The following is a 16,600-nucleotide window of genomic DNA, read 5'->3' as shown; positions in this document are numbered from 1 at the left end:
AAATTTTATTAGCCCACCAAATGACTATCTATTGCGTGTCTAAAGTGGAGAATTCGTTCATATCTTCTGCTCCATGGCGTATTTGAACACGGAAAAGTATGACAAAAACACGGAAAAGTATGACAAAAACAATGAAGATCGTGAACGTTGGAGCTCAAAGCTTTCTGAGTTCATCTTTTTTCAATATTGCTTTGAACAGCATCAGCAAAGTTCAATGGACTTGACTTTCATATTTATTTATTTTTTTTATTTTTTTTTTTCTGTTTTCCCTCTAGAGAGTTTTCTCCTTGCACACATCCTGTGTACTTGGATTGCGTCTTTTGTACTTTTTATTGAAATCTTATTACTTAGCAGAAAAAAAATAGATAAAAATAGTAGACCATGCGCAAGAGAATTAGAAAAACCAGTGTCAATTTCTCGTTTTCCTGAATATCACCTGCTTGAAAATTAGGATACACAAATGAGCAGTAACAGTAAACTATCTGAACATCATTGGAAAGAAAAGTAAAGAGTAAATATGAACACAATGAAGTGGAAACATAGGCAAATAATGCTACAACACCGTCACAGCTCTGACAGAATGGCAGGAATGTAGTGAGATAATTCTGCAGTGAGGGACTGAAACCCATTCACAAGCTGTGTGTGGAAATCCTGATCTTCCTCTCCAATCAATCTAAAGTGCACCCGAATCGCACGCTTGCAGACAGCCATAAATTCAAGCAGTGCAGCAATGAGTTGCTGCAGTTCCTGCGAACGCAACCTAGTAGCAGGTTCACCAGAAAGGAAGGCCGTGCACACACTCAGGACTCCGCTGTTCACCTGCATGTTTGTTGAGATAATCATAACCGATGCCATATACAAGTTTTTTTTATTACAGGGCATACCCCCCACCAAAAAAAGGTCCTCTCTCCATTACCGGCTCATACAGAAAGCATAACTTGAAAACCAAATCACCAAAACTCACCTGAACAGCAACACTGCCTTGAAGGATTCTTTGTAAACTCTGGAGACGTGGAAGTTGATCCCCTTCAGAACTGCGAGGCTCTTCAAGCTCATTTCGTAGTGCAGCTGTCCGGGTTTCAATCATTCCAATTGCATTCTCTACTGGAGAAAACTCGAGAGATTCAGATTTAATCACCAGTAGCCTATTCACAAGTGCAGGGAAGGAGCCCCGAGTCTGAAGCACAGTTCGCCTTTTCCATTGGTCTTCCAATCCACCCTGGGTTTTGCCATTCTTTGTAAATGGGGTATCAAACAAAAAGCGGTCAAAGACTCGTGCACGGACGCTTCCAGTGGAGAGAGAAAAGATCCTCTCCCTTCTGCTTCCCAAGTCCTCATCTTCCATTACCGGATCAACAGCAGTTATCTGCAAGTAGCAGACTCCAGGCTGTAACTCATCTGCCTTCACTTGTCTAGAATCTGGAATAATGTGTAAAGTTTCATTGCCATCCATCCTGGACTCGTATATATGACTAAGTTTCTCCATTATATCACCAAGCCGAACATCACGGGGCTCTCGGTATACATACTCCTCCTTATCAAGCTTCCCAAATCTTTCACCATAGAATCCCACCCGATAGTATGTTGCATCAGTGAATGGAATTGGGCTTGACTCCTGCTCAAGGATCGATTCATAGATATTAGTGAGTAATGTGTGACATTTAGCCAGCTGTCCATATGCCCTCCTGCTTTTATTGACTGGAATTACAAGTTCGAGAATGCTGGCACAGAAATGATAGAGCTCAGCTTGAGAGAAAAGTTTATTAGCTAGCTGTAGGTACTTCACTGCAGAGTCAACTGTGAGTTTTGAAGCACCATATCCCTCTACCTCTGCTGCAGATGCTTCAGATGTGATCTCACTGCTTACCATTGGGCAAATTTTCCGAAGGGCCATCACATGATCCTTGCTCCAAACACCATCATTTCTAGCTACAAGGGCCTGTAGCAATTTCAAAAAAAGACGATGCATGAAAGCATTAGTCAGCATGCACGGGTGTCAAGGGGGAGATCCTGACCGAGCACAGCTATTGGGAGAGATTGCTACTCCACAATTCGTGGCATGCATTGGCAGGGCAAGACTGCTGCCACATGGTGGCAGGGAATATCACACATCATCCAGTGTAGTGTTTTATTTCTTTCTTTTTCGTAAACACAGTTTGGTGTTTGAGAACTGTTTTCCAGAGCAGAAAACTGTAACTGAATTTGGATATTTTCATTGAAAGTTTCCCTGTAAAACCAAGTTTCTAGTTCCATTCCCATAAAAACCACTTGATCTACGAAATTAGCTAACGTGAAAACCAATGGACATCCTGACCAACCACCTAAATCACCCATGTGGCAAAGCATAAACACGTTCAGTTCACCATAGTAAGTTTGGATTGGAAACTCACCTCAACTCATCTCATCTCATCATTACAACTTTTCCAAATTCCCACACAAAATATAATAAACAATTCAACTTTTTCAAATCTCAAAACAATAATAATATTAAAAAATAATATTCTAACAATATTTTATTCAACTCATCTAAAACCATCTCAACTCATCTCTGAATTCAAACGACAACCAAGGTGGGTCATTTAGTAGTTCATTCAACTTAAGGTGTTTAAAGCAAACAGCAGAGGTGTGGAATATATTAAGTCCTTCCATTAGACTGCAAGTATTTATTATTTTTTCTTTATATACCAAGGTACCAAAAAGTGGTAACACAGTGGAAGCTTCTGAATTCACAAACACTGCATTCCAATTTTAAGCATGAAAATGTTGCTACAGAAGGTTGACTTACAAGCACCACTAATAGCGTATTACCTGCATTACAACACCAGCAACAGCCACAGCACACTGGGCAGCTTCAGCCCAAGACTGCATTTCCTGATGTGCATCACATAAATGCAGCAACCACATAATGTGAAGATCTGGAACTGGCGCAAACGCCATTGCAAGTTTGTAGAAACTCTCTGCAGCAGCATATCTATCCATGCTCATAACAGACCCCTGTGAGGAAAAAAAAATTGCAGACAGTATTATTTGTTAGCTAAACTGCCTTTGTTTTTTTTTATCGGTAAATAAGATTTTATTGATCATAGGAATAGGCAAAACTGCCTTTGTTCACAATAACAAAGCAAAGAAGTAATGAGAACATTTGGAATTGGACATATTCAACCCCATTTGTGAGGAATATGAAAACTTACACACTCCATGGACCATGGTAGATATGAATCACAACCAAACAAAGAAGCCTGGAAGCCCATGGCATCAATTGTTTTCTCTTTTAGTAGTAGCTTTTATGCTTAAAAATTAAGAAATTTAGCTTTTAAAGGCGGGTATGCACTTAAAAAACTTCGCAAAAATTTATTGGGTTGATATTGAGTTAGCAATGCAAAAAACTCTACCTTCCCTAAACCCTATTCCCGAAATCTATATGTCACTTTGCATCATTAATACACCATTCATATGCCAACTGGGTCGGGGAGAATCAAGTCAGCTTTTCAAATAGATCTTTTACTATTTCCATATACCATGCACGGACACATTTTGAGGTGGCAGAGAAAGAGTGGAGTACAGAACGGGGAGGTTGATTTCAGGAGAAATCTTTATTATTCTCACTCTCTCTCAAGTTCAAACCCCATGTAAATATTGCCGAAAACTTACCAAAAGTGCATGCTCCAAGCTAGCATCCAGGGCCAGAAGAAGACTGTCAGAGAGATATTTCACCTCTGACCAGGACCACTTGTTCTCTGCTGATCTTTCTGGAATTGTTGCAAGAGCACTCTCCGGTAGTCCACAGTCCCTCAATAGGTCGGAGCTTTTAGATTCATCTGCCATTTCTTCCAAAGATTTTCTAAGACGCCGTGCTTCACCACTCTCTTCTAGCGTTCCATCAGACTTCATCTGAGTCACTTGCACATCAGACATAAGCTCTGATAAAGTGATAATCAGCATGACCCTTAATCTTGCTGTCTGCATGAAGTAATAAAAAGAACTCTGCAAAGAATAAAGAAAATAACTTAGGTTAAGAATGCAAGAAGCAATATAAGAACTTTAATGAGCATACCTTCACAAGTATCTGAAGTCCAACAACAGCCCTTTTTCTAATGCTTTCATTTCGGAAAACTGCAAGTCGAAGTAAATGGAAAGTTATTTGCTTTAAGAAGCGATCATTCTCCCTCGCCATTAGAGTTACGCCATGAAGATCAAACACACTGTTAAAGACAGGAAACAAAGTTTTCCAGAAAGCCAGAGGTTGATTTCGGGAGAAAAAGCTCATGAATATAGCTGTAATGCAATCAAGTTTTCCGTAGTCAGTAGAGATGCTATGGGATGCTGCCATTGTGGAAAATTTCTCTGTAATTTCCAAAACCTGATGACTGACAGAAGCACTCAAGTTTTCTTCCCAAAGTTCCTGAAGAGAACACGAAATTATCGGTGACCTAAAACAACTACAAAAAATATAAAACAAAGTACTGCAATTTCCTAAAGTAGTTGCAGAAACCAAACAAACAATTGGTTTTCCAATGCAAAACAGTACCAATTTTTGTCTCAACATCGGGTGCAAAGATTCTCTAAGTGCTTGTGCAGAAGCTCCAATCCTAGAAGACTGTGCCTGAGCAAGAGCTTCTCTCAACGAATATGGCTGGCTAGGGGAGCTTAATTGGGAGTTCACTCTCTGCCATAAATAACCATTGTCAGGTGTTCCCTGAGGCTGCGTTAGATAGGTTTCAGGCATATGAGGATACAGTGAATAAGAGGTACATTTAACCAAGAATTTGAAAAAAAAATTTTGATCAGTCATAAAACTACTAATGCATGAAGGTAAAATATTAAATGAAAAGAGTCAACACCACAACCGAGGACTGGACAACAAAAGATCAAACGCTTAAAAGATTGATTTTCAGAAATTTAAGTAACACAAATATCAACTCACTCTGACTTCTTGTCTTGATGCCTCAGACAGATAGTTGTTAACAGTAGGAGAAAGTCTATCTGAGTACTTGGGGGAAGCAGGTCCATCCCCAACAGGGCTGCGAGAACTACAGCCCATAAGCATGCTGTCAGCAGGTTTTCTATGCTGTAAAAGAACACAGGAGTAAAAAAATAATAATTTTATTAGCAATTCAATAAAAGCAGAATATCTAATATCCAACTGTAGAAATAAGGAAAAGAAATCCTTGGAAATATTCTGTTGTATTATGGATGAGACACAACAAAGTAGATGATTTCCAATAGCACTGACCACAGGGAGGGGCATTTACCAATAAGGAAGTCAAAATATCCAGTCTTGAAAGAGTGCAATGTGTGGCCTTTATGGACACCCAAAATTAACTAAAATAGATGAAAGACTATCTACCATTTAATTCCTCAAAACGGTTTATTTACATTGGAAAAATATCCAAACATGGGTCATGACCCAATTATACACAGCTGAGCACTCAAACGTTAGTAGGTAGTCTACCACTACATTTTGATGGAACTATAATGGCTCTGCCATTATTCAAACAGTCAACATCTGTAGTGTTGAATTCAACACCAAAGTCATAGAACAAATATATAATATATATTATCAACTTAGCTATGCAGTAGCCTAAACAAGTAAAATTAACTGAACAAAGAAACTGAAATCACATGAACCAAAAGGAAGTGAACTAGCAATCAAAATGCAACCTCAAAAAGATTTAAGCATTCCTCCATGAGTTTAAAAAATAATCTAGTCCGAGCGATGCTTTGCTGCCATGCTTTGGCAAGTGATGCATCATCAAGATTCCGTACAATTTGCAAAATAACAATCAAAACTTCACGCTTTTCCACAGAATTTAGGTTGTAAAAGACAGGCATTTCATCTAGGATCTGCACAGAGAATACGATCAATAATTGAGAAAATTGAACAGGAAGAATCATAATTGAAAGTTGATAACATGAATGATAAAATGTAACAGAACCACCTCAATCACCCTATGAAATTTAACGATATCAACTATGAATTGTTGGGGCAAATTATATCAGCTGTATTTGGTGACTCCCCCTCCCCACAGCAAAAAAGAACAGAAAAAATATGCTTCATCCACTTTCCATTAGGGCTAACAATATTTGGTACGACCCATGAACACAATACAAACACAACACGAAATAATAGGGTTAGGGTTGTGCATAATAGGGTTTGGATCAATCCAAGTCAACCCAAATATGATGCTGCATTAATCGGGTTAGATCCAGGTTGAAGCGGCGGGTTCATGGGTCAACCCATATGACTGATTATATGTAAAAATCTTTAAAATAATATCTCTTATATTATTTATATATATATATATATATATAGATGAACGTAGGATGGATAGAAATGCGAAGTTAGACACTTTGCAGTTTGAAAAGGAAATCAGTTTCACTATCTTGAAGCATCTTTTCGCACGTGATATCCTTTTCTTTGTCATTCTTTCACAGTTAAATTTATAAAAGTTTATTGAAAATGACTGTTCTTTTTTACTTTCTTACATAACTTCTCATATTTAGTAAGGTGAAACAAACAGTACTCAATTCAGAGAAAAAGATGAACGATAAAAGATCATTTCCAATCTCTCACATGGGAAATGATAAAAGATCCAAGGTCATGTTTGATAAGTCAGAAAAAAAAATTATATAATGCAATTTGACGTTATAAAGTTTCAAATAAAAAACTTATATTTTGTTGTCAATCTCAATTATAAGACCTACTATGTCTACAAAGAGATTCACAAAAACTACCTCACAAAGTGATGCGGCATAATTTGGTACATCATATTTGCTTTACAATAAAGGAATCTTTATAATTTAAAGTACCACATCGTGCCACATCACTTTGTGTGATACCCCATATGATATGGATAAGAGTAGGTGGTGTATGGGATCTCACATTGCTTGGGAAGGAGAAGTTCTTGCTCTTTATAAGGTTCTAATGGAGCTCCAATTGTATCATTGACTAGTCCTTTTGGAGTATAGGCCATGTGGTTTGGGCCTTCCATTGGGGTGTTACAAATGGTATCAGAGCCTATCCCAACCAGAAATGTGGGACTTGAGCCATGCCACCTACAATGAACAGGCCCGACGAGGACGTCGGGAATTTAAGGGAGGTAGATTGTGATACCCCATATGATATGGATAAAGGTAGGTGGTGTATGGGATCTCACATTGCTTGGGAAGGAGAAGTTCTTGCTCTTTATAAGGTTCTAATGGAGCTCCAATTGTATCATTGACTAGTCCTTTTGGAGTATAGGCCATGTGGTTTGGGCCTTCCATTGGGGCGTTACACTTTGTGCGGTAGTTTTTTGTGAATCTCTGTGGACTAATTATTTTCCATCAATTATTTATTGACCAAATCCAAATGGCCCGACACGAATCTGAATGACACGACAAGAATTGCCACACCTACTTTACATGATTCAAACTGTCTACTAGCAGGCAGTAGAGGGTATTATTCCATAGCTTAAGACCTAGCATACTTATCTGGTGTACCCATAAGATTGTATTAGAATATGGATATATATATATATATATAAATATTTCCATTACTTTGAAGGGTTTCACAAGCTTTAAGAGTTTCTCTTTACAGCTAATATTCTTTCACGTCAGGAAGGTTATTTTTAGCTTGCTGGCTGTTAATGGTTCAAGTACCCTAAAACAAAAAAGTATTGCAACTTCAAATGTGATTCCCCGAAAGATCAAAGGGATACATAACTGCTTTTCGTTTTCTTCCAAGTTGAGTTTTCTGGATTCAATAATCTTAGGCCTTTATTTAAGGAATTTCTTGAAAGAAAAATTCTCTGTACCCTCATTCTATGAGGTTTTCACTACTCAGGATAACAATCACTTTGCTTGGAAGAGCATTTGGATGTCAAAGGCGTCTCGTAAGGCTGTCTTTTTTTGTCTGGACTGCTTCCTTTGGGAAGATTTTGACCATGGACAACCTATGGAAATGCAGGATTATTATTACTGATTGGTACTACATGTGCAAAAACAGTGGTGAAACAGTGGATCACATGCTTCTCCATTGTGAGATTGCAAGAGCCATTTGAAATTACTTCTTTAGCAAGGTGGGATTACTATGGGTTATGCCTGGGAAGGTAGTTAATCTTATGGTGAGTTGGAGAGATCCTAAGGGTATCCCACAGATTGCATCAGTGTAGAGGATAGCACCCATTTGTCTCCTGTGGTGCATTTGGAGGGGGAAAGGAATGACCAAAATTTCAAGGATTAGGAGCACTCTTTTGAAGATATTAGAAGTTTCGTTTTCAAGACTTTATCTATGTGGGCTGTAGCTATTGTTTGGATTGGCTCAGTTTGTATGACTTGTATCTTTTTCGAGTTCCTAATTAGGTGCATTCTCTAGTATATGTACTGTGTACTTGGGCTATGTGATACCACATTCTGATAAGTGATAAGAGTAGGTGGTGTATGGAATCTCACAGGAAATGAGAAGTTCTTGCTCTTTATAATATTCCAATGGGGCTCCAATTATATCATTGACTAGTCCTTTTGGAGTATAGGCCATGTGGTTTGGGCCTTCCATTAGCGCGTTACAAATGGTATCAAAGTCTATCCCAACTAGAAATGTGGGACTTGAGTCTTGCCACCTACGACGAACTGGCCCAACGAGGACATTGGGAATGGGGGCAAATTGTAATATCTCATTCTGATAAGTGATAAGAGTAGATGGTGTACAGGATCCCACATTGTTTGGAAATAAGAAGTTCTTGTTCTTTATAATATTCCAATGGGACTCCAATTGTATAATTGACTAGTTCTTTTGGAATATAGGCCATGTGACATGGGCCTTCCATTGGGGAATTATATAGTCTATGCTTACTTTTGTATTAATGAATTTTTTTACTCAAAAAAAAGTTCCCAAGGAAGCTGTGTTTTTTTTTTTTTTTTCTGGCTGTGCAAATCAGCTTTATTTTACAGGATTGACAGTGTACAAGCTTAGGGGTTCAGTGTACGAGCATAGGGATGAACCTACAACCATTTGTGGATTTCTTGCGCAGTGGTCAATCCATTTGTGTAGTGCCATGGGAGCCAAGGCCATTTGTCTCCACCGTGTAGATTTCAATGGGTGATTCCCAAGAAGGTGATGGATGTGCTTTTTGGGTAGAAAGGTTAATTCGAAAGTATGGGATGGTTAGGTAATTTGGTGTTGCAAAGTTCCCAAGGAAGCTGTTTTTTTTTTCGCTGTGAAAACCAGCTTCATCCAAGAGTTTAACAGCAGATAATTTCATTTATGGTAATTTTATTTTAGTGGATAGACATAGTCTACAACTGCAGTGGTGAATTCAATTGTGAAGTGGCATGGGATCTGAGGCCATTTGTCATCACCGTGTGTAGATCTCAATGAGTCATACCCAAGAAGGTGATGGATGTGCTCTTTAGGTAGAAAGGTAGGTTTGGGAAGTTATGGGATGGTTAGGCGTGTGCTTGATTGTAGGTATATGTACTTTTGGACCATTCCACTATTTGCCCAAGCCTTGAATGGTGTGAAAGATTATTATTTGGCATGATGTATGGCGTGAGGACAATGCTGTCAAAGAGTTGTTTCTTAATTTCCATTCTGATTGGAGAGGACAAAGATACTTTCACATACTCTTATCTTTCCATGGAATGTTGGCTTGTACAATATCTCCATGATTTGGAGTTGGGGTTTGGTGGTTCTATATTTTATTTATTATGTTGTAAGGTTCCAATGAGCAATGGAGCTGATCGTTTGAGCTGATCCCATGGAAGCTGTTTTTTTCTTGGCTACGGAAATCAGCTTTATGCAACAGTTTAACAGCAGATAATTTCATTTATAGTAATTTTATTTCAGTGGATTGACATAGTCTGCAAGTGTAGTGCTGAAACTTGGACTGTTTGTGGATTTATTGTGCAGTGGTGAATTCATTTGTGTAGGGGCATGAGAGCTGAGAAGCCCTTTGCCTTTGAATATTAGGGGATGAATAATGCTGACAAGCAGCTCAGAATTTAAAAAACCTATAGCGTGGATTGAAGGTAGATATTATTTGCTTAAATGAGACTAAGATGGAAGTCATTATGAGAAGATGCGTTAGAAATTTGTGGGGATGTGTACAATGGAGTGGAGCTACTTGGCCTCAAGAAGGGCTTCAAGAGGGGTTTTGCTAATTTGGGATTGAAGGGTAGTAGAGAGCGTGGAGGAGTATGTGAGGGAGTATACAATTGCTTGGTCTTTTAAAAATGTTAGTGATGACTTTCATTCGGCATTTGTGGGAGCATATAGGCCAAACTATGATTATAAAATATTACTACAATGGGAGGAATTGGCTGGTCGGAGTTGTTGGTGGGACATTCGGTATGTTATTAGTGTTGAATTTAACATTATGGGTTCCCAAGTCAAAGATTGGGAGACGCGCCTTTATGCTCAAGTATGAGGAGTTCTGAATTTATTTTTGAGCAAGGGTACTTGGATATTCCATTAGTTGGCCAAACGTTTAAATGGTCTAACAATCAGGACTCTCCTCCCTGGTGTAGAATCTACCCTACCTTTGCTCGGATCATTTTTCCCATTTTGTTGGACAGCGGTCACATTCATGGTGGTAGAAGATATTTCAAGTTTGAAAATATGTGGTTAAAAACTAAAGGTACCCACCCGTGGGTTAAGGGTGACATGTGCCCCATGTCACAGGTTCAATTCCCCTAGGATCAAACTGCGATTTAAGTGGGAGGCCATAGCAGTGGGTTGTTGTGCTAGTCTCCCCAGGGATTTAAGTTCCATGGGTGAGTCCTAAGGGCTCTGCTGTGGGGTTGTCCCCCGTCATAAAAATAAAAATAAAAAATAAAAAAAACTGAAGGTTTTGTTGAAAAAGGTTAGACAGTGGTTGTCAATTTATCACTTCCATTGTCCACCAAGTTACATTTTGGCCTGAAAAGTTAAGCGGTTAAAAAGGGATCTAAAGAACCAACAAAATTTTGGCAATGTAGAACATCAAGTACAGGGGAAGAATTGTAAGTTATTGATAGTGTAGATGGTGTTAAGAGATTTAAGTGCTGAAGAGAAGATGAGAAAAAACCAAGGTAAACTGAACTTGGAGCAGACTACATTATTAGAGGATGTGTGATGGAGGCAAATCCAAGGGGTATGTGGTTAAAAGAAGGCGACAGAAGCACAGTTATTTCATGGAGTGCCTAACTCAAATCGAAGAAAATTCTATTGGGATGCTTCTAGTTCATTGTGCAATCTCTACTCCTATGCACAAAGTCAACATATCTCATATTTTCTATGCAGATGATACTTCATTTTTCTGAGTAACTTCTTCAAGCAAGTGTGATTGGCTTGGGCAGTGCTAAAAGAATTGCGGAACTTTTTTATTCTTGCAGAAGACTAGGTGGCAGCTTGCAAATTACAGCAATATGGAAGATGGTCCCAATTTATCCCATTTGGTGTAATTGGAATGACAGAAATAGTAAAACATTTGTGAACTGTGAGTGGACGATTTAGGAGCTTAAGAACAATTTTATGAACACTTTTCTTTTGGATTGTATCTATAGATTCTAAAGGACTCTCCTGCATGAATTTTTAGTATCTTTTTCACCTTCTAGACAGATGTATCTCTTGTATACTCTGTGTGCTTGAGTTGTGCATTTTGACCTTATCAATAAAAATTTATTACTGAGAAAAGTTACCTTCAAAACTTGAGGTAATGCTAAGCTTAAATTTTTTTTATATGCAGAGGCCCAAGAGAAAGAAAAATAAACTACTCTACAGAGCTATCTAAAAGTATGCACCTGTCCAACAAGTGGAAGATATAGCTGGGCAATATATAGTTTATCTTCAGGTTTTTGATATCGAGCATCAAACTCATGCTTGCACAGGAGGACTACTATGATTCTAGCTGCCTACACAAAAGGGAAAGCAAGTGTTACAACAGACTGATAATGATGCAGTGCATATATATAAAATCGCATGTAGTATGTAGCTAAATACCATTAACATTCACGATTATGCTAGTGAAAACAAAAAAAGCATACATCCACCCTCTTAAAAGAAAGAAGAGAGTATTATTTCAAAGTCATAGCAAATAATCTGAACTAACACTTGCCTTCGCCCGGAGAGATAAATCCTCATGATCCCAAGTAAGGAATAGCTCCTGTATCAAGACAGATGAAAGGTAGTTCCTACAACATAAACATGCATTTAAGTCAACAAAACACCATATACCACATAACATAAATGTTATACAACGTCAATAATTTTTTCTAGGAGAATTTGTATTAGTGATCGAAGAAACACTATCCAAGTCAACAAGTATATATAAGATACACCTAACTAGAGAAAGTAGAAGATCAAGAGAATTCTAGAAGGTAAAGCTAGAGAAACATAACTGGGCAGCCATCAAATAGACAAGTGTAATAAAAAAAAAAAACATTGAAATCGTCAACTGTCCTTGTACTGTCTTTGAAATTCAAATCATTTCTTCCTTGCAACATTCACCAAAATAAACAGATCAGGTCATTCTCAAAGGAGCCTGTTTTGATTACTCTCAAATCTTCCTCTCCAACATGCTAATAAATCCGCCACTCATGACCCGCCTAGGCATCATCTAGTATAGTCCAAAGTGAGAAAAACTGCTTACCACATACCGCTAGCTATCTCATGCTGCAGTAAGAGATTATTTATAGTTTCCCAATCCCACTTACACATGCAACAAGGGGAGGGTGGTGTTCTAATGAGAAGAGTGGACCTTGTGGTATTGGGAAATGGAAGCATATAAGAAGAGGTTGGGACACATGCAGCAAATATGCTCTTTAATGTGGGCAACAGACTGAAGGTCAAATTTTGGCATGATGTATGGTGCGGTGATAGGGGACTCAAGGAAGTCTATCCACAAGTTTATGGTTTAGAAAGAATGAAAGAAGCCTCAATTGCTAATCTATTAATAATCTCCAATGGTCTTCCCTGATGGAATGTTACATTCTTACGAGATGCACAAGATTGGGAAATTGAAGGTTTTTCGGTGTTTTTTGACCATGTGTACTCCACCCGATTGTCGGGGGAGGTGAAGACAAGTTATTTTGGTGTCCTTCTAACAAAGGGATATTCACAGTCCGATCCTTCTATCACACCATGACCACGCACAACACAAATATATGTCCATGGAAGAGCATTTGGAAGACAAAAACACCTCTAAAGGCAGCATTTTTTGTATGGACAGCTTCATTGGGGAAGATCCTCACCCTAGATAACTTACGGAAACATAGAATCATAGTCATGGATTGGTGTTGTATGTGCAAGAAGAGCAGAGAGTCTGTTGACCATCTACTACTTTATTGTGAGATTGTCATGTGTGGAATGAAGTTTTTGCTCGTTTGGGATTAGCTTGGGTGATGCCGAGAAGAGTGAGTGACCTCCTAGCTTCTTGGAGCGGCATTCGGGGAAACTCTCCAATTGCATCAATATGGAAGATGGTACCAATATGCCTATGGTCGTGCATTTGGAGGGAGAGGAATGATAGAAGCTTTGAAGATCAAGAGCGGTCAACGGATGAGCTTAGAACTTTGTTTTTCAATACTTTACTCCATTGGTCGATTGTAATCGATTTTCATGGCATGACCTTCCATGATTTCCTTGTATCACTAAACTAGCACGCCTAGGCGTTGCTCTTGTATATGTCCGGTATACTTGGGTTATTGCCTACTCTTTTGATCAATAAAAAGTTTACTTACCGATCAAAAAAAAAACTTACACATGCAACACTTCACAACACCACGACATCTCTTCCACAAGTTTTACAAGCTAGGGATCTTTCCTACTGCAGTCACCCACACATACATAGTTGCTCTTAGGGGGCCTTCATCCTCCATACAGACATTCATGGAAAGCTATTATTATCATAAGAGATCAATGCATTGTAGAATGCCATGACTTGAACACATTTCTCTATATGGTCAAGCATATTTTGTCTTCCCCATTCTATCTTAACGGAGCAAAATACAAACAAGCATAGAATGAGTTAAAGACAAAAATTGCGCAATCCAATGCCCCTCGATAATCTACATTGCATTTGAGGAAATCCATTTAAAAGCTGTAAGTTATGTGCCAACAATGAACCTTAGACTGATCAATGCAATATAGATAATAAAAAGACTCCATTAAGAAGCCAATATCCACACCACACATCATGCCAGAACTTCATCTTGGATCAATTGGCCCACCTCTAGTGTGATGGTTCTAGGATCAAATTTTGACATGATTTATAGTGCAAGATGGGAACTCATGGAAGCTTTCCCAACAGTATTATAGGATTGCACGAGTAGGAGGCTTCAGTAGCTAATTTACTGGAAGTCTTCAGTAGCTCTCCACAGTGGAACATCAGTTTTCTCAGAGCAGCTCGTGACTGGAAGGTTGGTGCCCTCATAAAATTCTTCAATTTATTGTACTCTGCTGGATTAAGAGCTGAAGGTATGGAGAAGATTCTGGAAACTGTCCAAGAAGGGGAATTTTACAGTACGTTCATTCTATGAGGTCCTCATACTCAAGGTGAGCATATCCTTTTCTTGAAGTATTAGGAAGAGTAAGCCGCCACTAATAGCAGCTTTTTTTTTTTTTCCCTAAACAGCCTCACAGCCTCTTTAGTAAGATCCGAACCTTGACAATCTAAGGAAGCATCGGATCTTGTGTACTTGGGCTATGCCTATTCATTCTTATCAATTTAATTACCTATAAAAAATCATCAATTGGCTCACTGCATATCTAGTACATTGTGAAATCTCTCCCCAACCATTTCTTTCTAATATTTTTCCATACTCCAACCCCAGAAGTTCTATTCTCTTTCATTGGCAAATCACCGTAACCATTTCCCCAAGAGGGCTGGCTTGGTTGAATGTAATCAACTTCCTAATACTCAAACTATCCTATGAAGTTAGGAAGCACAACCCAATTCATTAGATAGCATGTCAGCTCCTCTCCTTAGTGTCCCATAAAAAGTCCACTTGCATTCTGAGTCCCCACTGAGAAGCCTGATAAAATATTCACACTCACTAATGTCAAAATCATTTTACTAAGGGCTTCCATAATAATAACAAACAACAAAGGCAACTGATCAGGAAAAGAAACAACAAGAAGGCAACAATGGATCTCCTTATCTCGGGGGAGCTATCAAAAAATCCCATGGGAGATCTGTTTCCCATGATTGAGAAGCGCATTGTGGATATGTAGTGAACTATCAAACTACTCCACTTCTATCCAAAACAACACATCTGCAAAAGATATAGGAAAAACCCCCCAATCATATGATCATACACATTTTCTAGCTCCAAGATGCGGAGAACACCTGCTCCCTTGTTCTAATTATTGAGTCTAGACACTCATTGGTAATTAGAACAATCTAATATTTTCCTTCCCTTATGAAAGTTTTTTTACATATGGCCAACACCACCTTCAATCTATTAGCAAGGACTTTAGCCTAGATTTTGTAGACTCCACTCACAAGGCTTATAGGTTTGTAACCATAACTTACCGATCAAAAAAGGTTTGTAATCTTTAATGTCAACAACCCATGTTTTCTTCAGAATGAGGGCTATGAATGTTGCATTGAGGCTTTTAACAATTTTCCCTTAGCAAGAAAATCATGGAAAAACTTTGCATCTTCCTTCGTCGCATCCTAGCAAGCTTGGCAGAAGATCGTGTTGTAGCCATCTGGTCATAGGGCCTTAGCTCCATTCAATCTTTTAGTACCCCCTAAACCTCATCCTCTTTAAATGGCCTTTCCAACCAATTGACCTCCTCAATTTCAATGAATAAAAAAATAGGCCATCCATCTTAGGTCTCCAACTATACTGTTCGATGTACAATCTCTTGTAAAATTGTAAGACAGGGTTACTAATCTGTTGATGATTGGATAGCTCGATGTCATTTACGTTGAAGGAGTCGAGTTGTTCCTCCTAATTGAATTAGCCACCTGGTGAAAACACTTGGTCCACCTATTGTCCTCCCTCAACCAGAACACCCACAATTTGTCTCTTAAGAGACCTTCTCCAATGGGATAAACCTTTCCAACTCACTACTAGCTAAACCCTTTCTTGCTTCTTTCATCATCTTATGTCCTTTCCCCTTCTATGGCATCAAAGGTAGTCAACTAATCCAGGAGCTGTTTTTTTTTTTTTTTTTTTTTTTTTTTTCCCCACATGGCCAAGCACCTCTTCGTTCCAAACCTTTAAATCGGCTTTTTCGAGCTTTGAGCTTGCATTCCAAAACAAACTTGGCGAATCCTGAAAGAAGTACGAGATCCACCACTCTCACCTGAAACCAGTACGAGGTCCCAAGCATCTCCACCTAAAAACTGTCATCATCAATAAAACTGATCATAATAGTTTTAATTTTCTTGTTTCAGCACAAACAACAATGCCATACTCCCACCATCCTATTTTTTTAATTCCATGACCCATTTTGTGATCTCCCCAAGGTGTTCATTTTCTGCAAATATTGTGCATTTTTTCACGATAATCTTTGATACAAAATGAAAAAGAATGGATAATTTAGGAAGGTGTTGACTTTATCTTGCATGTGTAAGAATAAAGTGCTTCATCCTTGGATACTCAGATATGACAGGAAGTGTATAAATAATTA

At 38.5% G+C, this 16,600-nt stretch overlaps 1 protein-coding gene across 2 annotated transcripts in view; it reads right to left on the bottom strand.

Moving 5' to 3' along the window:
* Positions 1–394: 394 nt before the first annotated feature.
* LOC121233970 (guanine nucleotide exchange factor SPIKE 1) overlaps positions 395–16,600 on the bottom strand; it is a 57,696-nt gene continuing 41,490 nt past the window's right edge. The window contains exons 21-30 of one of the 2 annotated variants that reach the window (XM_041129753.1): positions 12,075–12,150; positions 11,761–11,871; positions 5,662–5,844; positions 4,925–5,068; positions 4,529–4,702; positions 4,055–4,402; positions 3,652–3,984; positions 2,809–2,994; positions 965–1,939; positions 395–819 (exon numbers count right to left, since the gene is read on the bottom strand). In XM_041129753.1, coding sequence (XP_040985687.1) covers positions 565–819; positions 965–1,939; positions 2,809–2,994; positions 3,652–3,984; positions 4,055–4,402; positions 4,529–4,702; positions 4,925–5,068; positions 5,662–5,844; positions 11,761–11,871; positions 12,075–12,150 — 2,785 coding nt within the window. In that variant the 3' untranslated portion in view covers positions 395–564. The remainder of the gene's footprint in view (positions 820–964; positions 1,940–2,808; positions 2,995–3,651; positions 3,985–4,054; positions 4,403–4,528; positions 4,703–4,924; positions 5,069–5,661; positions 5,845–11,760; positions 11,872–12,074; positions 12,151–16,600) is intronic. The other variant, XM_041129754.1, reaches the window with a different exon arrangement.

This window comes from Juglans microcarpa x Juglans regia, chromosome 6D (genome assembly GCF_004785595.1).
Source record: "Juglans microcarpa x Juglans regia isolate MS1-56 chromosome 6D, Jm3101_v1.0, whole genome shotgun sequence".
Taxonomy (NCBI): Eukaryota; Viridiplantae; Streptophyta; class Magnoliopsida; order Fagales; family Juglandaceae; genus Juglans; species Juglans microcarpa x Juglans regia.
The sequence above is the reverse complement of the archived record's forward strand: the minus strand, read 5'-3'. Positions and strand labels throughout refer to the sequence as shown.